Source organism: Eriocheir sinensis, chromosome 16 (assembly GCF_024679095.1).
Source record: "Eriocheir sinensis breed Jianghai 21 chromosome 16, ASM2467909v1, whole genome shotgun sequence".
Taxonomy (NCBI): Eukaryota; Metazoa; Arthropoda; class Malacostraca; order Decapoda; family Varunidae; genus Eriocheir; species Eriocheir sinensis.
The window spans coordinates 12,422,512-12,447,147 of record NC_066524.1 but is presented as its reverse complement, the minus strand read 5'-3'; the positions used below and the strand labels follow the sequence as shown (position 1 = coordinate 12,447,147).

Below are 24,636 nucleotides of genomic sequence, written 5' to 3'. Positions count from 1 at the left end.
CCTCCTTCCTTGCCTCCTCTTGCTAATATCCTTTCCTCCATCTTCTACTGAATCTTTCTCTCTCTCTCTCTCTCTCTCTCTCTCTCTCTCTCTCTCTCTCTCTCTCTCTCTCTCTCAATCCATCATACTTACAATGCAACAAGACGCATATTTTAGGAACGCTGCAGTATCAGGTTGGTAGATAGGTAGGTAGGTAGGTAAGTGGGTAGGTGGGTAGGTAGGTGGGTAGGTAGTAAGGTACGTTTAAAATAAGGCCAATATCTATACATCACCGTCTCTCTCTCTCTCTCTCTCTCTCTCTCTCTCTCTCTCTCTCTCTCTCTCTCTCTTGTGGTCGCGGTGGTGTGGCGTGTAAACAAACGATCACTATTTTATTTTTAGTATAAAGAAGAAGAAAAAAAAAAGGAACCCGGTCTATTATTTTTCCCAGCCTCTTTGGAATATAATGAATGCAATATAAACACGATCAGATGCCTCGCCAAGATTGTATAATGCTGACACACACACACACACACACACACACACACACACACACGCAAGCACCTCCTCTTCCCTCTCCCCCCTCCCCCTCCACACTACTCCAGAAAGGAAGAAAGGTAGAGAGGAAGGCAGAAAAGATGGAAGGAAGAGAGGAAGGAAGAAACGAAGGAAGGGATGAAGGAATAAAAAAAGGAAAGAAAGAGAGGAGAGAATAAAGAAAGGAAGGAAGAGAGGAAGAAAAAAATAAGGGAATAATGGAAGGAGGGGAAATTGAAGAAGGTAGGGAGGGAAGGAGGTTATGATGGAGGAAGGATAGGAGGAGGGAGGGAGGAAGGTAATGGGAGTCTCTTATCAAGCAAAGACTGACCATAGGCGGGTGAGGGTGTAATGGAATGCGCAGACATGGATGTAAAATGGATGCCAGGGTGGGAAAGTGGGTGGGAAAGGAGTGAATGTTTAATAAGCGGATGTTACTATGAGTGGATGTAAACATTAAGTGGGTAACTAAGCAGAAATAGATGTAGGAGAGTAAATAAAGGAAAAAAAATGAGTAAAAATGTGGATGGATAATTAAGAAAGTGGATGGGAAAGGAGTGAATGTTTAATAAGCGGATGTTACTATGGGTGAATGTAAACAGTGGGTGGGTAATTAAGCAGAAATAGAGGTAGGTGAGTAAATAATTGTAAAAATGAGTAAATATGTGGATGGAAAATTAAGTGGAAATGAGTACAAGTTAAAAGGAACGTGGCTATAAAAAGGATGTTTGCGAAAAAAAATGGATGTTTGTTAAAGATGTTTGCAAATGAGTGTTGAAAATTAGTATATGTGGATAAACGGGACGAAAATGTGTAAAATTGAGTATATGTTGGAATTAAAGAGTGTAAGTTTGGCGTAAATCTGAAATAATGGGTGACGATGGGTGTATGGGTGAATTAATGGATGCAAGATGGGTGTATGGGTGATACAATGGGGGAGGTGATTGGCGAGTGAAAAAAAATATTTGCAAGATTATATTAAGTGTAAGAGCATGATTCAATCCCTCAACACACACACACACACACACACACACACACACACACACACACACCAAACGACGAAGGTATCCCCATAAAAACCTTCCCATTGCTAAACTTAGAACGAAAACAATTAACCTGAACACGAGGTAGTATACATCACAAAACACCTGGACACGTAGACTCGCCACCTGTCATTAATTACGGCAAGGTCGGCCAGGTAGCTAATAATAGATACACCTGGGCAAGTCATTAAGCAGAGATCAAGGTGGGGGGATAAATAGCCATGCACGTTGTACTGACTTACAATTATTTCCATGCATGCCACTAACTCAACTCAGCCCTCCCCCCTCATGACTCAAGGGAATGACACGGCCAGAACGCATTACTTAGAGGAAATGAGAGGAAAAGTAGAGATGGAATGCGCTGGTGAACGTAGTAAAAGAGAGTTAAGAAGGTTATTGGGTGAATGCTGTGAAATAAATTATAAAAACTACATCAGTAAAAATAATATTAGCTAAAAGGTGAGTAAGTAAAAGATAAAATGCAACGGAGAACGTGGAATACAGGGAACTCAGAAAGGTATGTGAGTGTGTGAATGCTGTAAGAAGAAGAAGAAGAAAAAAAAAGAAGAGAAGGCGAATAACACTAACAACACCAAGAAGAAAAAGAAGAAAATAAGAAAATGAAAGGAGGAGTAAAAGCTGAATAAACACACTCTATAAATGCATACAATAAAGTAAAATAACCTCGGGAAGAATTATATGCAAGAGAAAACGAAGCTATGAAACATGAGTGCTATAAATAAGTGAATAAGTGAATAAATAAATAGATAGCCTAGTATGTTATTTTGACAAGCCGTATAATATATAACTCTACTCCATCATTGACCATCATATGTAAACAATGGAAATAAATACAACAAATGGGTGAATAAATAAATGAGTAAGAAAAATATGTGAATGAATAGTAGAATAAATATCTATATATACATACATAGCCTAATATTTTCGTGATGGCAAAATAGTCCCACGAAAAGTATGGTGCACTATTATAAGTAAATAAATAATAAGTAAATAAAAACACAAACAGATCAATAAATATATCCTGAAATAACTGTACATCAAACTACTACGTGTATGACTGACTGAGAGTAAATAAAAAAGAAACGCAAATAGAAAAAGATAAAATATTGACTTATGCGTAAAAATCAACTAATGAAATAAATCAATAACTAGATAAATAAGTAAATAAAATACAAATAGATGAACAGATTAATAAACCTAGCCTAATATTCCCTGGGTCAGCGTAAAAACACCATTACATATATATAACTCACGAAATAAATGAATAAATAGATAAATAAATTACTAATATTTCAATGTGCTCAATAATAATTAAACAATGAAGAACTAATGAAAAAATAATAAATAACCAAAGTCAAACAATTCTGCATTCAAATAAATCGATTGAGGTAAATAAAATGTCTAAGGTCCCTCAAAGTTCTCAATAGGCTACTTTCCACACACAAAAAAAACTATATCCACGTAAATAAACATCTTACTTTACCTGGAAATGTTTAGTTACTCTTTTAAATGGACCGATCAAAAGTATTTAACAATGACCCCACCAAAATCTAATTATAACGTCGACTCCACCAATTCTACCTCCATGCCTCGGACCCACCTAGGCATCATGACGTCACCTCTTTGTCACGCCTCTCCTGCGCGTGAACAGACTTGGTATATGATTAGACTTTGGTCCCCACGTGGCTTCCTCCTCCTTCACCGCCTTCGTCGCCATGCCCAGCCCTTATCTCCCCTTCCTTCCCCCTTCCCATTGTGCTGTTCCCTCTCCCTATAATCCAACATGTCCGCCTTACCTTACAGTGTTCCATGGCGAAGAGTTATACCCAGCAGCCTCGAACTCAGCGCCAGAGAGCCTTGAAAATAGGTCCGTCAGTCACTCCGCCACGTCACTTCGCCGCCATGCCCGCCCTGAGAGTAGCGTTCATAGATTAATTTTGAAAATGATTTTATTTTATTTTTGTGTTTCGTGAGTTGCTTTCTATTAAAACGTAATGAAAAATATATGTTAATGATGATTGTTGGAAATATCTTATCATTCATGGTTCACTTTTTTTTATTTCATCTAATTTTAAAAACGATTCGCCTCTGTTTTTTATCTGTTTCCTTCCTCACTTTGTACAAAATTGTGATGAAAAAAATATATATAAATGATGATTGCGGGAAAGATTATTAGTGTTTTCATTCAGAGGTTACTTTTTATTATTTTTTTCTAATGTCCATGCTTGTTTGATTTCTCCGTCACTTTGCACTAAATCATAATGAGAAAAGTATATGTATATGATAGTTGTTGGAAATATTATCAGTGCTCTCATTTATGGGCTTGCTTTATTTTTTTTCTAATGTAAATTCTCTCTCTCTCTCTCTCTCTCTCTCTCTCTCTCTCTCTCTCTCTCTCTCTCTCTCTCTCTCTCTCTCTCTCTCTCTCTCTCTCTCTCTCTCTCTCTCTCTCTCTCTCATTTCATATTCATACCAACCACGAAATAATAAAGAAGTAAAAATAAATACAATATCGCCTTGAACATCATTAGCTACCATGACTTGTATAGAAGGGAAAGATGGAGCTTGAATGAAGGGATGAAAATGAGGCATAGGAGGAAGATAGGAAGAAACAAAGGGGTATGAAATACTTGATGAGGAAAGGCAAGGAAAGACAAATGTTGAGAGAGATATACGCGTAGTAGGAAAACAGAAATAGAGGAGGATGGTAGAGAGGAAAACGTGGAAGAGCTTGTAATTATCGGAAGAGTGAAAATAAAGAACCATAGAGTGAAGACATTAAAGGACGGAGATAATGTAATGAATGGACCCAAAGAGCTGAGGGAGGCTCACATACAGATGAACAGATGCGTCATTGAAAACATGGATAATGAAATAGGCATGGATGAGCTTAAATAGTACAGATAGGAAGTAGCTAAAGACAGGGAAAGTAGCAAAATTGGATGGGTTACCTTATTAACTATAGGCTACAGGGAAGGAGTAATAATAATAGATAATGATAATATAATAGGTGAAATGTATGTTTGTTTAGGAAAATACTGAGTGTAGAGAAGGTTCACAGGCACTGGAATGGAAGTAGAGTGATCCTGATTCACAAGGGAGGTCATAAGAGTAAGGATGTTATGAAATATAGAACACACACACACACACACACACACACACACACACACACTAAGAATTTTATGTGAGGTGCTGATGTGAGGTTAGGACAAATATTTGGGAGAGGTACAATAATGAGCGAGGAACAGAATGGAGTAAGCAAAAGACAGGAGAGGTGAGGAGTATGTATGAGTTGACTGAGTTACAAGGAAGAGCAAAGACGAATGGCAGAAACGATTACTTTGCCTTCTTAGATACAGAGAAAGCTTATAATATATTAAAAAAATGTGTACCTTATTAGAGAGGATAAGTGAAGTTGAAAAGTTGGTAAGGATCATCAGGAATATAAAGTATGATATAAAAGCTACTTACTGTGTGGGTGAGCTACTTGAGACAGACTGGGTGAGGAACAAGAGAGGTGTAGGACAAGGATGTGTTATCTTCACTTCTGTTTGGTGTGTGTATAGCCTATAGCCTACTGAGGAACTCGTTGTGAGGCTGAGCAAGACAGGTTGAGGAATTAGACTTGGTAAAGAGATTAGGTTAGGTCTGGGAATGATGTTTGATGAAAGTGGATGTGAAAAAATAAAGAATGAAAAAGTTAAAAGAGCTAATCAGCGGTTAGGAAGACTATAAAGTATATATATAGCAAGACATATAGAGGAAACAAATATGAGCTTGTACGAGGTATTTTGGAAGATGGCCGTATCATGTATATAATGTAATGGCTGTAAACAACGCCATGGAGAGTGAGTGAGTAATTTAGGTAGCATTATAAGGGCTGAGGAGGGAAAAGGCAGCTAGCATCGTTTACTCTCTTCTCTTTAGCTGTTGTGAGAGAGTGCCGAGGCAAAGGCCACTCCGTAGTCATCAGTAGCAGTGTGTGTTGGGATATACAAAAGCTCTGTTTGCTTGCTGGTTTCCTTGCAAAGTAACCGATGCTCGATTCAAAGGCGCCACCACAACATCAAGTTCAAAATCAACAGCAACGCCCCCCCGCCCAGACCAAGACCAAGCACCCCATTTTGAAGGCGTCTCTGGCTTTATATCCTGCGGAGTCATGATGGTTAGCGGCGCAATATATGAAAACAAACATAAGAGAAAAACAACTCAGTTTAAAAAGGGCAAAAAAAATATCGATAGGCCTCCAAAAACTTCCCGGACATGGTGCTTATATAAGAAGTTTCTGTATCCATGAACTTAGGAGTTGAAAGGTTAGAATATCATACGTAGCTTATTTATATGAACATTTAGACTGATTATAAAGATGAAATACACTTGTGATGGCTATCTATTCCTCCTTTTGGCAAGCTGTCCATTTTCCCTCCTAGAAAATTCCGAAACGCATCTGCTATATACAAATTAATTACAGCATTCTAATTACATATACCATACACCAGAGGAGGACACATTAATAGCCATACTGAATGCTTTTAATCTATACTGTGGGCTGTATTTGTATTAATGTGATAATGTATTCTTTTAGTATTTATTTTCTGTATTTCTGAATTGTTTTGGAAGCTTCACTGGCAGATATCAACCACTTGTTCTGCTGTAGTACTTTTCTAGAGTAAGTAATAGATATAAAACTCATATATTCTGTCATTTAAGGCGAGGTTTGTCCTATTTTTATTGGTGTGATAATGTATTTTCAAAGTACTTATTTATGTGTATGTGTAATATCTCCGGAGCTTTACTGGCAGATATTAACCTCTTCTCTTCCTGTAGTATTTTTATAGGGTAAGTAATAGATGTAAAACACATATATTCTCTTGTTTGAGGCGAGGTTTGTCCCTCGCCATCAGATGCATCAAAACACAGCTGTCAGGAGGGCGAGGGGCCGGTCCGGGGGTGCCTGCTGTATTCAAGGCTTAGTATGGAAGTCTTACCCACATATATGGTGAGAAGTGACGTTTTTTATTGCCTTCAGGGTGTGTAGGAGAAAATATAGGCCGGGACGGGGTGTGGAGCCCATAGGAAGAGTAGTGAAGGGACACGCAGTGCCGCCCGAGCTCCGCCCCTGGGCCAGACCTCGTGGTGTGCCCCTGGTCAGGTGCCGCCCCCCGCCCCCCGCGGGTGTGCTGCCGCGGGGGGCGGCACGGGGCTGAGTCTGCATCACCCCCAGGGGGACAGGGGCGGAAGAGCTAACCAGCTCTGGCATGGCTCAAACCACACACTGCCTAAATGTCAATAGACTTGTAAAATCAAGGAGGCAATCAGTGGGCCCACCCGTGACGGTATTGGCGTTGATGGGCTGTTCCTGCAGTGTGTTCCAATTGTCTTGTACTCCTGAGCAGCAGAACTGGATAATACTGAAGAGAGGGCAGCCACCTCATGTGAAGTTAATACTTATAATATTGATTCCTTTTTGTTCCCTGAATGTAGTGCAGTAACAAATGACTTCCAGAAAATAGAAGGGGGGCAAAATCTCCCATTAGGGGGGTCAAGGGGGGTGAAGCCCCCTATTAAGGGGGTCAAGGGGAGCAAAGCCCTCCCATTAAGGGGTGCGACAGGACACAGGGGCAGAGCTCCCTCAGTTATGTAGGGTACACTAGGTTAAGTTAGTTTAAGTTTATTTGGTATGCGGCGTGGGCCGGCAGAAATATGTAGCAAGGAACAGGGCAAGGCAGCGGCAGCAGGGGCGTTCCACAACGTGGGCCGATGGTAATGGACGGGGGCGAGGTGGTGGCAGGTGCACCTCAGGCATCAAAAACTCAATCATTTAGTGATTTACGGAAAAAAATACTATCTCCATAATAAAAAGCATCATATTTTATCCAGATATAAGCACTCAGTGTCTCAAAATCAGTAGGCTACCCTCTCTTCAATAATCCCCACAGAACTAATTCCTCTGGTGTGGTCAACCTGCAGTTTTTGGCAATTGTCACAAACAAGGCTGCTTTGATACTTTTAAATGCTTCCTCAAAATTTTCCATGTTATTATTATCACTATTATTGTTCTAAGAGATGAAGCAGGAATGCGTACACTTCATGCTGCCTGTTCAGCAGCCCCAGACACCTGAGGTGCCGAGAAACAGAAAATTAAAGTGAAAGCGATGATACCAACAATAAAAACAACCAAATAGTAAAACTTAGGTGGGTTCAAGTGGACCTGCCCAGGAGCATGGTTAGGTACTAATAAATAAGTACATGTCATTTACAGATCCTAAGGTATTGTCTTGTCTTAGGTTCTGTAGCAAGAAGTATATCATGTCACCCACCCCCCAAAAAAATCTACCTGCGGGGCATCCAGTAGGCCCCACAAAAAAGAGCCTATATGTACCATGGGCAGCAAAAAAATACAGAAAGAAAACTGTGAATAGATTAGTAACTTTCTGCTCTGCTCGACCATCCTTGAACTTGCAAAGTTTTATCATACGCACTTGATTTTCCTTGGTCTCGAGGCTATTATTAGTGTTTGTGTACAAGAAATTCAGGGAAAGTATTTAAAAGGCACACCCTCATTCTGAACAATTACTCAGTTCTGGCAGGTAGGTCGCTGATTTACTGTGGCTGGGTTACTAAGTTAGAGGGGATTGTTCATTATTTACTGGGACTAGGTCACTGTCTTGCTGAGGTTACAGGTTTAATGGGGTTGGTTAGTTAGAAAATTGGTCAGTCACTAGTGTTGCGTTAAATCCGTTATCCCCCCACAAACATCTCTATAGGAAAGAATATCCAGATTTATGTTAGAGAGAGAGTTTTGAACATAAGTAATCCCCATGTTTGCAGGGGTTAGGGGACGCAGATGACCACTTTTTTTTTTTTTTTTTTTTTTTTTTTTTTTTTTTTTACGGGCTTTTCATGATGGTGCCTGATGGTCAACCCCAGCCAGTGCATATAAGTGTTTTATAGTGGTGCCATTCTTGCTTGGTTCACATTTCCCCCCAGAGCTCCACTTGATCCTCTTTACTGAAGTTCATTAGAGTCAGGGATGATAGGTGGTCATCGGGACAGCATGTGGATACTCTTAGGCCACTCAGCGATGACTGAAAATTGGCAGCTTGTAGTGGCAGGTGGGTGATGGTGATAAGATTTAGTTTGCTGTCACGTGGTAAACAGCCAATGCAGCGACTGTGTTCGCAAAATTACAGGGCTGGTGGCCGTGAATTTATTATTGGGAAAACCTTTTTCTTCTATGGAAAATCTGTGAGTTCACAAATCTACAAAGGTAGGGGGTCACCTGTATTAACATGGTGTGCCAGTATTCACTTAAGATTTGTCATAAATACAAGGAAACAACTAGTTGGAGTGTTTTTTAGTTATCCAGTCACATGACATGTCTATTCATCATGGGGTTTTCTCTTTCCTCTCCCCTCAGGATGTGGAGCACAGCAGAGCATATATCGACCAGCTGTATTCTAATGACTCACAGAAATGCTTCCAGGCCGTGAGGTGAGTTGAACGAATTAACTAAATAATGCAATATTTTTGTGACTCTTCTCCTTTGTTAATATTAAGTTAATGCATCAACTGATATCCTCCATACTAAAGACTTTACTTGCCTTTGCACCCAAGAAATAGGTCACAATATGATCATTTGCTGTGCTTACAAGTCAGTCAGAGTTTTATTAAGTACAAGATCTTTATATTTCATTTATATTGTAGGTAATGAGTTAAAGATTAAATAAATACAAGGTAGTAATTAATTATATCAGAGCTTTGTTGTCAGCAGTGAGTTTAAGTTTTAGCAAATACTTTGCATTTACACCACCTTTGTTATCATTAGAAATGTGTTGTTTAGATTAAGACAAGGTAATTTCATGTCACCGTTGCTATCATGATAAACGAGTTGAAGTCTTAACGAGTACCATCTCATTGCATCGCCCGTCCTCGTCTCCGGCAGCGAGTTGAAGTTCGCGGTGATCGGCAGCGTGCGAGAGAAGGGCTCCATCATCGAGCAGGGGGTGGTGGTGCGGCTGCTGCAGATCCTGCGGGCGCCTGAGCTGGATGTGCTGCTCAAGACAGAGGTGGTGACAGTGCTCAACTCACTGGCCAAGGGGCTGCCCGAACATGCCACAGCACTGGTCCAGGCGGGGCTGCTGCCAGTCCTATGGGAACGTAAGTGTGGCTAAGGGCTGTTTTAAAATGTCAATGTCAAGAGGGATGATAATTATAGTTATTACTCTTATTGAGATAACACATATGCAAAAAATAACCAAATTCATATCCTATTTTTTACACTTATCACTTGCATTAAAGAGTTGGACAGAATACCATATCATCCATGGCAGTTTTTCTATTAGCTCTCTTTTTTATGGGGGTTTTATTTTTATTCTAGTTCTGCCTTTGATTTGCCTCCTTTACTGCAATATACCACATTATTAATATTTTTTCCCTTTGATGAGCAGTAGTTATGCCAGCCTTTTTTTTTTTTTTTTTTTTTTTTTTTCCTCAACTGCTTCCTATAATGTAAAAAATACACTCATACACAGAGCTGGAGACATGTGCGGGAGGAGGGGGAGGTGGCGGCGGCGGTGGCGGGGGCGGCAGTGCGTACACCCAGATGCTGCTGTGTTGCCTGAGATCCATATATCGTCATGGGTGCGCTCCACCGCCACCAGCCTGGGACCAGAAGCTCCTCTCCACCCTCATCCAGCACGGCTACCATCCACCCTCCAACCAGGAGTGTGTGGCCAACATCCTTGCTCACGCCTGCAAGGTATCCAGGGTTTGTGTGAGGCGGTTTGAGGTGCATGAATCCTATGTTAAGTGTATCTCTAAGGTCTGTTTGCTGAGAGAACATTAATCTCCAGTTGATCTCTCGAGTTCTGTCTGTGGAGGGAAAATTGAGCTCTAGTGTCTCTCTTAACTCGTCCGCTGCGATTGGCATGGATTTGGCCTTCACTGGTAGCCTGGTAACGTATACTCCCAGGTCTTTCTCTGCCTCTGTGGTGGATAGTAGAGTGTTTCACATGTGGTACTGGTATACTGGATATCCCCTCCCAAGGTGCATGACTTTTATATTTTCCTTCATTGAATTGTAGCAGCCACTTTTTGTTCCATTCCTGTAGCTTGGTGATGTCTTCTGGAAGGAAATCCACAGTTCAAAGGGTTAAGTTCTGTTTGAGGAGGGAATACTGAGCACAAGTTCATCTCTTAAGTTTTGTTTGGGTAGGGAATATCCAGCTCTTATTACATTTGCATTAAAATTTTGTTCATTCACATTCCATGGGGTTAAATATTTCACCTGGTTGGGTTCTTTCAAGCAGGAAATCGTTTCAAAGGGGGTGTTTTTGATGTGCATGACTTGTATGTTAAATTTATCTCAAAGTTCTGTCTGCAGAGAGAATCTTAAACTCTAGTTACATGTGCTGTGATAGTCTGCTCATTCAAATTCCAGTAGTTCGAAATTTCTACTCGTGCAAATTCCTGAAAGCAGGAAATCATAGTTGAAAAAAGAGCATACATTCCAGATTTGTGAAGGCAGGAAAATAAAAATAAAAAAGTGTAGTTTATGACTGTTGTTGTCATTCCTCTCATTGCTGGGACAGACCCCAGAACAGCAGCAGCAGTTGGTGGACGCGGGCGGGGCAGACCTGGTGGCCTGCATGCTGTGTTCCCCTGTGTCCAGGGTGCAGCTGCCAGCCCTGCACTGCCTCACTGCCATGTGCTTCAAGTAAGTTGATGATCCCAAGGCTTGTATTTTCAGATGCTTGTTGAGGATGAGTAAATGTGCATTATGAAACAAGAAACTAGTCAGGTAAAACGCCAGACAATATTATACTTGTGGAATATTACAGTCAATATCAGGTGAAAGCCAACTCAAAAAAGCTGTAATTTTGATCTGTTCGACTCGTAGGTCCATAATCTCAGATGCTTTCGGCTCACACAACAAATATTTCCAAAGGCCACGAAGGAGATAATCAGGTTCTCACAAGTGTTTTTCACATTCATGGTGCAGAGGTCTTGCCAAACTATCACTACGCTCATAAAACTACCCATGGAAGTGTCCACAACCTATATGAAAGCTTTACCATGTGGGTGTATATTTATAACCCCTGAAATGTTTGAGAATATGGGGCTTAGCTGTACACCCTTCCCCATAGCATTGAGACTGTTTGTTGCCCATCATTGTTAGGTAATTCCCCTCATCCCATACCTCACCATGACCTTCCCCCTCCCCTGCAGCAATGAGAGAGTGTTGTCCATCATTGTTAGGTAATTCCCCTCATCCCACACCTCACCATGACCTTCCCCCTCCCCTGCAGCAATGAGAGAGTGTTGTCCATCATTGTTAGGTAATTCCCCTCATGCCACACCTCACCATGCTCTCCCCCTCCCCCACAGCAATGAGAGAGTGCTGTCCGTCGTTGTTAGGTAATTCCCCTCATGCCACACCTCACCATGACCTTCCCCCTCCCCCACAGCAATGAGAGAGTGTTTTCCAGCATTGTTACGTAATTCCCTCATCCCACACCTCACCTGCAGCAATGAGAGAGTGTTGTCGTTCCTTCATGCCACACCTCACCATGCTCTCCCCTTCCCCTGCAGCAATGAGAGAGTGTTGTCCATCATTGTTAGGTAATTCCCCTCATCCCCCCCTCACCCCACAGCAATGAGAGAGTGCTGTCTGTCGTTGTTAAGAAATTACCCTCATCCCCCCCTCACCCCACAGCAATGAGAGAGTGTCATCTATCATCGCCACCAAGAGCTACGGAGGCAAGGCCGTTCCAGACCTACTCGTGGGGCTGATGGCGAGAGACAGACCACGGGACATGCAGCTGGCCGCAGCCACTGCCCTCACCTTCCTCCACAGAGCCGGGGCCATCTCTGCCGACGACCCCAAGATCATATACAAGACCCTGCAGTGTTTGGTAGGCAGCCCACGGGAGACCCCAGCAGCCCTCTTAGCTGTAGCCCAAAGAGTCCTTACAGTTGTGTACTCAATGATTGCTTTTCTCTGTGATGACTTTGTTCCCCTTATTTATTTATTTATTAATTTTATTCCTCTTTCTTTCTTCCTTTCTTTTTTCTCCTTTTCTTTTTTCTTTCTTTCCTTGTATTTTATCTTTTTTCTTTCCCAGTAAAGGAAACAGCTCAAGGACAAAAAAACAAAGCCCACTCACTTTTCTTATAAAAAGTTGAAGTATAAAGCAAAATAAGTAACTAAAAATAAAGTAAAAGTAAAAAAATGTGAAGTAAAAGTTCAAAAGTAGCTATAAAAAGTAAAAAGGTAAAGATAACCAAAAGTAAAGTCAAGGAAACTCTTCTTTTGTTGATATTTACTAAGGTCCACAACAAAAGGGAGGCCAGGGATGTACTTTTTTATTTTAGTTTTTGCTTCACCTATAACACTGGGAGGCTTCCTTGGTGGGGCCTGGTGATTATGGTGCAGGCAAGTATTTATAGTGGAGACATAATCGAGGTTTATAAATAGATGAAGGGCTTTGATAAGGGGAATATTCATAAGGTTTTGTTGGTAAGAGAACCGGGTGGGACACGTAGTAATGGGTTTAAATTGGATAAATTCAGATTCAACAGGGACATATGCAAAAATTGGGTTACTAACAGAGTGGTGGATGAGTGGAATAGGCTGAACAGTCATGTGGTGAGTGCCAATCCTTCTCCACGTTGCCTGCTCCCTCCACAGGTGCGGATGTGTCGGCGTGACCGGGAGGTGTGGGAGCGAGTGGAGGCAGCCAACACCTTAGCCTACCTGACGGAGGTGAGCACGGAGTTGCAGCGCACAGCGGCCATGACCGACCACCTCATCCACACCATGAATGACTACCTGAAGGACACCACGCCACCTAACGCCGCCGTGCCCCAGGGTATCTCCGTCTCCCCGGTGGTAAGGCCCCAGGATGCTATACCTCTGTGCTCTTTCTCATCTCACATCTGTTCCAAAGAAAGGCTGATGAACACTCTTTGGTCTGTACTCTCAGCTGCTTTCAGGTCTCAAAATAAATTATATCATCACCTTCATGATCATTATTTTCTACTCACAAAATCAGAAAAGAACTGTCATCATCTCACTTGGCTTAAAATTTAGGCAGAAATGAAAAGGCCAATTCTAGAACACTCGAACCTTGAATGACGAAGGCAACTTTACAAGAATGGGCGTCACATGATAAAAAATTGATGTAGACAAAAACCTGGAAATTGATGAAAAGTGACTTAGGCGATTATTTTATGAGGGTGACGATATCCAGTGGCCACAAAGGAGATTAGTTGAGTTCTCATGAGTATTTTTTTATATTTATGGTGCAGAAGCCATGTCTAGCCATCACTAGGCTCATAAAACTACCCGTAATAACAACAGTAACCTCTATGAAAGCTTTAGCAAATTTGGGTGTGTGGGCCCTGAATGGTTAGAGGATATGTAGAGGGTTGTGCTCTTTTGTTGCCTTGGTTGCTGATTCTCTCATTCTCAATTCTCATTCTCATTCTCATTTAAGAGGAAGGTATCAGGACACCTCTTCTCACGTAATTGATTGCTCTTTCGGCCACCTCTTCGGATTCTTTACAGGAGCAGCGAGTAGCAGGCTTTTTTTTATAGTTGTTTCCGTTTTTTTGTGCCCTTGTGCTGTCTCCTTTACTGTAAAAAAATAAAAAAATAAATAAAATCATTGCTTTCCCCCCGCCCCCAGTCCTGCCGGCAGTATGACAACCCCAGCACGTGGCCGGAGCTGATGCTGGAGGCGGCACTGAAGGTGTACGCGTCGCTGGGTGCCAACGACGAGGACATTCGGCAGCGCGTGATCAAGACAGACGTGCTCATGAACACCATTGTCACCTCCCTCTCAGCCGCCAGCCCCCCGGTGCAGCTGGCGGCCGTCCGGTGCCTACACTCACTCTCACGGTCGGTGCACACACTCAGGACGACTTTCCAGGTGAGCCGTCATGGTTGTACATTCTTTTACTTTATTTATTTATTTTTACTTTATTTTATTTTTATTTATTTATTTATTTATTTATTTATTTATTTTTTACACCAGAGGAAGCAGTATAGGGTAAACAAACAAAAAAATGTAAATATTTTTATCAGTATTTTGTGTTTGGTTTGCCAGTGTACAAACCCACTGTGTCATTGTTTCTGTCCCCCTCTCATTTATTCTTTTCACCATACTGCCATTGTCTTTTTATTTTTCATATCTATGTCTGCTTATCAAGGTGACTGTTTGGGTCTAAATCAATATTTTCATTTTTTTCTTGATGCCCTTTATTAATTTTTTACATCAAAGAAAGCAGCTCAATGGCATAAACAAACACAAAAACAAAAGCTTTAACAAAAGAGTAAAGAATGAGTCCAGACGAGAGGTTAGTTTTAGTTAGAGAGGTATCCTGATATTCCCCTCTTCAAAGAGTTCAAGTCATAGGCAGAAGGAAATGTAGACAAAGGAAGGATGGATCTCAATAATGATAATGATGACTGTGAAACTGGCCCATTGCGTTGATCACCCTGACCTTTCCCCAGGACTTTTAGTGCCATGAATACACACCCCAATAAATAAATAAATCTTCCCCAGGACCATGTGGTGTGGCGGCCCCTCATGACTGTCCTCAAGACCTCCAACAACGAGGAGCTGGTCACCGTCTCGTCCTCCACCCTGTGTAACCTGCTGCTGGAGTTCTCGCCCTCCAAGGAGAACATCCTGGACCAGGGCGCCGTAGAATTCCTGTGCGGCCTGACCAGACGGCCGCATCCCGGGCTGAGGCTTAACGCTGTCTGGGCCCTCATGAACATGGCCTTCCAAGCTGACCACAGGGTGAAGGTGAGGGATGACCTGCCCGCTTGATTACTCGTTCCTGTCTCTCTCTCCACTGCCATTTTGATATACCTGTTTACCTACTTCTATCGCCTGCTGCTCCGTATCTCTCCCTCCACTAACATTAACCGACTTACCTCCTTCCTTTTTTGTCCCCATCTCTTGTCTCTTTCACTCTACCTGCTTGTATACTTGCTTGCTTACTGCTCCGTATCTCTCCCTCCACTAACATTAACTGACTAACCTTCTTCCTTTTTTGTCCCCATTCTTGTCTCTTTCACTCTACCTGCTTGTATACTTGCTTGCTTACTGCTCCCTATCTCTCCCTCCACTAACATTAACCTACTCACCTACCCACTTGTTTACTGCTCCCCGTCTCTCCCTTCCTTATCATCCTACCTACTTTCTTACTGCTCCATATCACTCCATCCACAACCATCAAGACAAATGTGTTTACTGGTCCTCATTTCTTCCCCGCCATCATTTACCTATTTAGTTACTTACTTGTTTACTTGTCCCTGTCTCATCCTCCACTACCAGTACAACTCACCTACTTACCTACCTCCTTGATTACTTAGCCCTATCTCTTCCTCCACCTACTTATTTACCTACTTGCTTACTGCTCTCAATCCCTTCCTCCACTGCCGCCAAAATAAATCTTCTTACCTACCTGCTTGCTTCCTGCTTCCCATCTGCTCATTGCTACATTTCATTAAAGCAGGAAACACAGGAAGGGAAGAGATGGACCATTATTTTGTGCCCTCTTCCAGGTGTCCATCTTGCTCCACCTGGGAACAGACCAGATCTTCCGGCTGTTGTCCGACACAGACGTCCACATCCTCATGAAGACGCTGGGCCTCCTCAGGAACCTGTTGTCCACCAAGGGCCACATTGACCAGATCATGCAGTGCCATGGCAAGGAGATTATGCAGGTGTGACAGCCTTTCTTGTAGTGACATTCTACCCATTTGTTGACAAGCATTTTTTTTCTTTCTTTTTTTATGCTTAAGGTGCCTTTTTTCCTCTCTCTCTCTCTCTCTTTTATATAGTCCTTGATTTTCCTGGCATGATTTGGTAACAGTGGCAAGATAAAAATTGTAGAAGTGACGGTAGACAGAACCTCGTGGAGAGATGAAATTACGACATTAGCTTCAGCAGGATTGAGTACACTAGCACCAGGCATAGAGAGGTGGAGGATGTTAGGAAAGGCCTTTGTCTTGTAATGTATTAGTAATTACAGTTGCTGTGTGTTGATTGATTCAGAGGCCAAAGAAAGCTATTTCAACCAACCTCTTTCCCTCCATTTCTATAATTTTCTATATTCTCTTGTCCTCTTCTCTCTCTCATCACTTTCATTTTCTCTTTCTCAGCATCTCAGGTGTTTTGAGGCTGCTGAACGGGCAGCCAATAGTGTCGGCACTCCTCTCTCTCTGCCTGTTTTGTCCCTTTTAATAATAATAATGGTAAATGTGGTATCATAGATTTGTTATTGTCACATGTTCATTTAGAAGCCAATTGGTAACTGCAAGACCCAGCCCAAAGAGACTTGACTTGACTTGCCTTCTCTTTTGGTCTCTCATTCTATTTTCTTTTGTTGGAGCAGCATCCAGTGGGCTTTTTTGTTGTTGTTTTTTATTTATTTCCCCATGAGCTGCCTCCCGTGCTGTAAAAAAAACTGTTTATATCTTGTGTTGTGTGCAGGCCATCATCCTCATCCTGGAGGGGGAGCACTCGGCGGAGGTGAAGGAACAGGCTCTCTGCATCCTGGCCAACATTGCCGACGGGGACATCGCCAAGTCTGCCATCATGTCCAATGAAGACGTCCTCAAGAAACTCATGAATTATATGGTAAGGTAGACATGCATTGTCCTTGAATATATGTGTATACCAGCTTTTAGTCTCCTTTTTTATTAATTTATTTCTCCTTTTTTTCTTCTTCCTTATTATTTACTGATTGATTGATTTTTCTTATTTTTTTTGGGGGGGGGCATCCTTGGTTCTCTGGAATTTCTGTTTTCTTTATTAATTTATTTCTCCTTTTTTTCTTCTTCCTTATTATTTACTGATTGATTGATTGATTTTTCTTTTTTTTTGGGGGGGGGCATCCTTGGTTCTTCATTCCCTCCCTCCATCTGTCCATCTCTTCCTTACTTCCCTTCTTTCCTCCCTCCTTCCTTTCTGCCTTTCTTCTTTCCTTCTTTCCTGTTTAACCTTACCTAACCTAACCTGACCCACTTACCCATCCACTCATTCACCCACTCACTCACACACTCACCCACCCACTCATTCACTCGCAGGTCATACCCAACGTGAAGCTCCAGATCGCTGCCACCTTCTGCATCAGCAACCTCATCTGGAATGTGGAGGAAGGCGCGACGGAGCGGCAGAACAAGCTGAGGGAGATGGGTGTGTACAAACTGCTGCAGAACCTCATGACCACCACCGACACGGGGCTGTTTGACAAGTGAGTGTGTGTTGGCGTCTTGTTGTTTGTTGTGTTTGCCGTGTTCAGTTGTGTGTGTGTTCTTTGGTGTTTGTTGTGTCCAGCTGTGTCTGTATGTGTGTGTGTGTGTGTGTGTGTGTTATTTATTTGTGTTGGTTCAGGATTGGCTAAAACTTGTAATAATGTCTTGTGTTTTGCTTTATTTCATTGTGTTATTTATCAATGTGTGTGTGTGTATGTGAGTGTTTGTTTATTTTTGTCTTTTTCCTTTTCTATTGTCTATTATTTCCTTCCTTCCGTTCTTCCTCCTCTTCCTGTCTGTCTCTCTTGTCCTATTCCCTGTCAGTCAGTATTCCCTTTTCCTCTCTTCCTCCTTTTGTCTCTGTCTGTTTACTCCCTCATGTCCTATTGTCTGGTTTCTCCTGTCTGTCCTTCTGTCTCTTTTCACTTTTTTCCTAGTCCCTCGTTGCCCCTGTCTGTTCCTTGCTTCCTTTCTTCCTCTTCCTCTTCTTGTAGTTTGTGTTGATCATTCTACTTTTACCTCCTTCAGCTTCATTGATATCAGAATCTGACATCACTTTGAATTCTTATTGTCTGCAGGTTAGTAGATATCCAATACTACTGTTTATTTTAGTACTTATTACCAGCTGCATTAGCATGTGTTGGTATTGTTTACAGGTGTGTATGAGACTTACCCAAAGCAATTTTTTTCTCAGGAGGAAGAATGATAAAAAGTTAATGATGTTTTTCCGTATGTCTATTTTTATGTCCAAATTTGCCTTTAGTTATTGTTTTCTTTGGTAGTATTTGACATTTCCTTTTTATTTTTTCTGTCTCCCTGCCGCAGAGTCAAGACGGCGCTGCAGCAGTTCCACTAAAATCAGGTCTTCGTGCGACAACTTAGTCTTACTCCTCTCCTTGGGCAGGGTAGGTTGGCCAGTCTGTACGCAGCTCTCCATTTAGTACTCATGCTGGGAGATGCTGGAGGGTGAGGGTTGAGGAGAGGAAGACTGAGGAGGAGATTTGTTTTTATCTTTTTTATGGGAATGGAAACAGCTCAAAGGCAATAAACAAAGAAGAAAACAAAAAAAGTATTGTCCACGGAATGATCGGAGAGAAGGGACTGAACGGAGAACAAATGTATGGCGCAGGGGGGGGAGTGGGGGGGGACGGCAAGGCATAGTGGCCCTGTATGAAAATGAGATTAAGCCAGTGGGACAAAGAGGAAAAAATGACTAGACAATTGAGGTAAGGAATAAAAAAATAGCCTATCTTTTCAGAATAAAAATATTTAAAAATTCTTTATTTTTATAACGACTCAATTTTTTTTCTAACCAGCTATGATATATCCTGACGCCTCATCCTCTCACAGAAAACTTGCTCTCAAAGGGGTGACTACTTTAGAAGGCTCCAATTTCCCCTGTCCCAGCACTCCCTCTCTACATATTCAATCCTTACCTGTAAACTGTTTCTTTTAAATACCTAATACCAGGGGCGGATTTATGGTGTGCAGGGCCCAAGGTCGGTGGGAATGCTTGGCCCTAAACAGGGCGTCAAAGCTGTGGTGTCATTTATAATTTAATCATAATCAAGATAATCATCAAAATAATTGTAATTACATACTTGTAAATTCATGAAACCAATTAATGAAAATAATTTTGTTCATAAATTACAAGACTATATAATTATACAGTATTATTTATGGAAGAAAATATTAATTGCCAAACTGACTTAAAAAGTTCTAGTTTTATTTTATTTGTATTGTGAATTTTTTTGTGACAAGAAAAATGACAAACAAATAACATATTAACGGGTAACTGATAAAAATATTTGTTTCCCAATAATACCGTACCTCAAAAAAAGTTCTCCCCTAGGGACCAAGGTGCCTGTGTAGCCTTTCAGGTGCGGGACCCTTGTGGGCGCGGGGCCCTTCTGGATGCGGGGCCTGAGGCCATGGCCTTCTTGGCGCCCCCCTAAATCTGCCACTGCTTAATACTCATCTACTCAATGCATTTCACAGGTTGTCTTATCGTTTTCCTCAGTCTTCCTCTCTTACACACTCTTAACCTGATCCTCAATTTTCAAGACCACATTGTTACCCGTTATTTGAGTGCTAATATGAAGGGAGTTTACAGCCTGGTGCACATGCTCTCCTTCTCTCCATAGAACATATATATCATACATAACATAACGGCAGGCTAGAGTGCTACAGGTTCAATTTTGTTATGGCCGGGGCATGCGCTTCCTGGCCCGGAGGTCGCGTCGCCAGTGTCGTCTATTTTATTGTCTTCTGAGCCCCTGATGTGCTGGGATGGGATTGGATTCTCCTCATGTTAAAGCCTTTTTTATGCTGTTTTTACCTATCATCATGTGTTCAATTTGTATGTAATTTTGTATATACTAATGATATCTCGTGAAGTGAAAACTGACTGCAGACGCGCTTGAAAGTTTTAAATGGCGGTTAGATATATTTATGGACGGGGAGGGAAGTTGGTGAATAGCCCACTCTCAGGAGCTGCCCTGTGTAGCCTGTCTTGTAGTCTCCTATATCCTTGTGTATCCTTGTCTATGTAACTGACTATTTTACTAATTACTCCGATAATTATGACACGTCTTGTTGAGCTCCTTGAGAGAAAAGCCAACTTTTACTTTATTGTTCCTGTGTTTGTGGTGAAGCACTAAACCAGCTTTGTTTTATTGTTTGGCGATACACAAATGTATAGTTAATTTATTTTTTACTGCTGCAGGGACAAGTGTGGTTCAGTTAATGTGTGGCGGGTGGCCTCAGGACCACCATTCATAGCGCACACACATGCTGTTGTATCATAACTTTCCGGACCTTAATTTGTACATATACACTTTTTCTTTTTCATTTATGTATTTTTTTCTTGTTTTGGGTAGAGGCAGTTGTAGGATGGTCACTGAATGTTGAACCTCAATGAAAAAAAGAGAGAATTGATGGAAAGTGGATGATGATGATTATTTTATTTTGGGTTTGTTTGCTAATCTGTTCACATCATTCAAAACTAGTTCTCATATCGACAAAGCAGGTATTTTGGAAATTTTGGCTGATGTATCCTATCTTTCTATTTATTTTCTATCTACTCTGACACCCACTCCTTGGAACTCCCTCTGGCGTGGAGGAGAGTAAAAGCGCTAAAAGCTGTCAAAAGTTCCAAGGCTACTAAAGTCAACATTTATATGTGTGCGTGACCTGACAAAATATCCCACCACTTCCAACCTGCGTGGAGGGATACACAATTTGTTTTTTCATCAATATTACATTTTTGTGTTTGTCTCTTTGAAATTTACTACTTTTTTTCTATGAAATCTTTGAAAATTCAACTTCGTTTCCATAATTTCCAGGCTAATCATTGCAGTAACTGATAAAGTGTTTAAACCATTAGAACTGGCTTGAAATTTTGTAATTTTTTTGTCTAATGAGGTTTTACAAAGAAATGTACCTAAAAACAGCTGGGTTTTTTTGTGTCGTTGAGGCACACACTACATTTTTTGTGTCGTTGAGGCACACACTACATTTTTTGTGTGCCAGAGGGATTAAAGCAAAATTATAAGAAATTTAAATACCAAATTTTCAATAATTTTCATTCTTCTGCATCAGCTCAGTATTCCAGAGGATTTTTTCCTAATAGATATGAGTAGCAGTTGTAAGAGTTTATTCCAGTGACTGAAAATAACACAGCTCATATTGAGGAAACAGCTCCATCACACCGTTTCTTTTTGAAGAACATAATCAAATATTAATGGGATGTTCTCTTGGCATATAGAAAATAAACAATGCAGTCGAACCTTAATGATACGTTCCCTTGGCATATAAAGAATAAAGAACGCAGTAAGAAAATGCTATTCAATTTTTCATTGTATTTATATTTGATTGATAATGACCAAAGAAAAAATGTTATGTTCTCTTGGCACAAAAAAAAATAGAGAATGCATTAAAATGAACAATATTTTCATTTGTAAACACCCACTCCGGCTATATGGGAACATAGCACACCTCCCAGACGTTGATCCTGCTCACAGGGTTGTTTCTGTATGAGACAACCCTGAGTGGAGGAGACCAAAAGGACACCCACATAGCTCATGACTCGGGCAAGTCGATCGGTCCTGCCAGGATGGACTTGGGATGGATCTTCGGCAGGAGTGAGTGAGAAGTGACACGCCCCCAGGTGTATGCTCCCCGTTAGTTAGCTGTATTTGATTGATAGTGACCAAAGAAAAAAATATGTCATGTTTGCCGTAAAAAAGATAAAATGACATTCTCTTTTTCGTCAGCTTTATGATTGATACCAACCAATAACAAATTTTAACAATGTCGGTGCCTGCTTAATACCATCACTGTAAACTGGTTAAAGGTAAAGACATGGAGTTTTTGCAATCTTTCTGACTGACTCGTCGGAACGGACTATAATGAGGAATGGGTGGGGATGCATACAAATTGGATAGGACACCCAGTTATTTTATTTATTCATTATTATTATTTTCCGTTACACATTTGAGGAACACAAAGGCAAACTCACAAGCAGCAGAGGGTAATGATGATGCAATGTTTATGTACTATTAGTGTGGCAATGCCCTTTATGTAGTGTTATTTATTTATGTGATTAGTGCTCTCTCTCTCTCTCTCTCTCTCTCTCTCTCTCTCTCTCTGTTATAATTTTTTTTTACTTTTGTGCTCACATAATCCTTTTTTTTCCTCTCCAGTCTGTAATAATAAATAAAGTAGTGCATATAACCTCAGTTTTCTTTCTCTTCTCCTATTTTTTCCTTTTTGTCTGAGTATCATATTTTTTCTGTGTGTAGTGCTCCCACGAGGCTCTCTCTCCTCTCTGAGCTGTAATAGTGAATAAACTTGAATAGCCTTAATTTTTTCTCTACTCCTCCTTTTTGGGCTTTGTATTCTGTGATTTTTTTCATTGGTAGCCATGTATGTATGCTCTTGCTCCATTTTCTCCATCTTATTTATCTGTTCACTCGTTGCCTCTTGTGATAAATAGAGACATATCCTTAATTTCCTTTCTGCACTCCTTTTCCTTTATGGCTTTGTTCTCTAAGGCTGAGGCTGAGCTATGTTCGTATGCTCTAATATACTTCACCTTCCTCCACCTCATTCTTGCTTTCATCTGTTATCTCATTGCCTCAAGCTGAGTAAAGAAAGTGTCCCTTGATAACCTCTGCTGAAAGTGTTGAAAATGTAGTATTTTAAAACAAAACCCTACTACTGTGATCTTCCTTGGGCAAGACAGAAGTGAGAAGTCCACAGTGGATAACCGCTGTTGCTTAAAGTGTATAAATTTAACACGGGAAAATCTTAGTATCGATTACAATTATACATATAAAATTAAAGGTACAAATTTTCCTTTCTAAGAGTGCTGGAGGGTGTGAGGCTTTACCGTAGGTGCAGGAAAGGAGAGAAGACAGCATTTGGTTCCTGATGATGACTTGGTTCCTTTTTATTATGATGACAATTTTGTTTTTCGTTTTGTTTTTTGTTTGTTTTATATGAATGTATCGACGATTGATATTAAAAGAGCTTAACTTTGTTTATAAGATCTTTTGTCTTGTCCTTAATTCCATTGCAATCAAATCACAGCTTCATCTCCTGGGGACACACTAAGGGCCTTCCTTGACCCCTGCAGGAAGAACATTGTCATTCCACAGCCAGGCCAGCAGCTCAGGTGGCTCCCGGACTGAGCAAGGGCGTAAATGCTACTTTGCAGGGGAAGAACATGACACAGTGACAGGGGACAGTGGAGGCTCCTCTTACCCAATATCTAATGTGTAAATAAACTCTACATAAAAGTGTTGGAGGATATCTAGTATAGAGACAGCCCAGCAACCATTAAACTCCACAAAAAAAAGCAAGAAAACTACAATCAAGAAATATATCAGGCAAGGTGACACAATACTCCAAAAGTATTTTCAGCTTGCTTAGAAGTATTTAAGGGATTAAAGTGGGGTAAAATGGGAAGCAAGATAAGATTGTGAATACCTCAACAACCTCAGATTAGCAGATGACAATCTTATAAAATGTATGAAGAAAAATTAGAGAATGATCAAGGAATTTCACAGTCTGAAGATGAATATGAAGAAAACAAAGGTAGGCTAATATTGAATTTGCTTAGATATAATTTACCGGTAAGGGGTCATTCAAATACATGTAGAAAAGCTAAAAACAGGTTGGGGTGTTAGGGTTGGTGTTAGATGGTGTGTTTCATGAGGTATTAGGCTTTGTGATAGTGTTTCATGAGGTATTAGGCTTTGTGATAGTGTGTTTCATGAGGTATTAGGCTTTGTGATAGTGTGTTTCATGAGGTATTAGGCTTTGTGATAGTGTTTCATGAGGTATTAGGCTTTGTGATAGTGTTTCATGAGGTATTAGGCTTTGTGATAGTGTGTTTCATGAGGTGGGGGTGTCAACTCAAGTGTTACATAGCTCAACACAATGCAGAGAGTGTTAATTAGGCTTGGCATGTTATATGAGGTATTAGGCTAAGTGTTATTGTGATACATGAGGTGGGCTAGGTGTTAACTCGTGTTACATATAGCTCGACACTATGCATAGGGTGTTAGGCTTTGTGTTAGTGTGTTACATGAGGTGGGAGGTGTCGACTCAAGGGATGAGTTCAGTGTTAATTAATAGCCACAGTGCAGGAGGGAGTGAAAGTGTTGGTTTGGGGTTTGATTTTAGTGCACAAGTGTAAGAACGTTGGTGTGTGGGTGTGGATGTGGGTGTAAGTTGCTCTCTCTCTCTCTCTCTCTCTCTCTCTCTCTCTCTCAG

The 24,636-nt window shown here is 41.0% G+C and overlaps 1 protein-coding gene and 1 long non-coding RNA gene across 3 annotated transcripts in view; one reads left to right on the top strand and one right to left on the bottom strand.

Annotated features, from left to right (window-relative positions):
* LOC126999308 (uncharacterized) overlaps window positions 1–3,481 on the bottom strand; it is a 30,005-nt gene extending 26,524 nt beyond the window's left edge. Inside the window, exon 1 of the long non-coding RNA XR_007753228.1 lies at window positions 3,377–3,481. This is a non-coding gene — a long non-coding RNA (uncharacterized LOC126999308). The remainder of the gene's footprint in view (window positions 1–3,376) is intronic.
* A 2,997-nt stretch (window positions 3,482–6,478) lies between these two features.
* LOC126999305 (armadillo repeat-containing protein 8-like) lies at window positions 6,479–23,398 on the top strand. Of its 2 annotated transcripts, none has more exons than XM_050861746.1 (13): window positions 6,479–6,579; window positions 9,001–9,074; window positions 9,526–9,740; window positions 10,115–10,341; window positions 11,174–11,298; window positions 12,298–12,496; window positions 13,273–13,473; window positions 14,273–14,515; window positions 15,152–15,397; window positions 16,162–16,323; window positions 17,093–17,239; window positions 17,689–17,855; window positions 18,682–23,398. In XM_050861746.1, exons 1-13 carry the CDS (start codon window positions 6,556–6,558, stop codon window positions 18,710–18,712), a joined length of 2,061 nt encoding a protein of 686 aa, XP_050717703.1. In that variant the 5' UTR covers window positions 6,479–6,555; the 3' UTR covers window positions 18,713–23,398. The 2 variants fall into 2 exon arrangements, with proteins under 2 accessions (XP_050717703.1, XP_050717701.1); XM_050861744.1 differs by having other exon boundaries at window positions 10,115–10,350.
* Window positions 23,399–24,636: the final 1,238 nt, after the last annotated feature.

Bases quoted from the DNA above. Each gene is read 5' to 3' on its own strand.
- LOC126999305 (XM_050861744.1), top strand. From the start codon at position 6,556: ATGGAAGTCTTACCCACATATATG. The intron at 9,741-10,114 runs GTAAGTGTGGCT...ACTCATACACAG, and splicing joins GCTGCCAGTCCTATGGGAAC to AGCTGGAGACATGTGCGGGA. The intron at 17,240-17,688 runs GTAAGGTAGACA...ATTCACTCGCAG, and splicing joins AGAAACTCATGAATTATATG to GTCATACCCAACGTGAAGCT.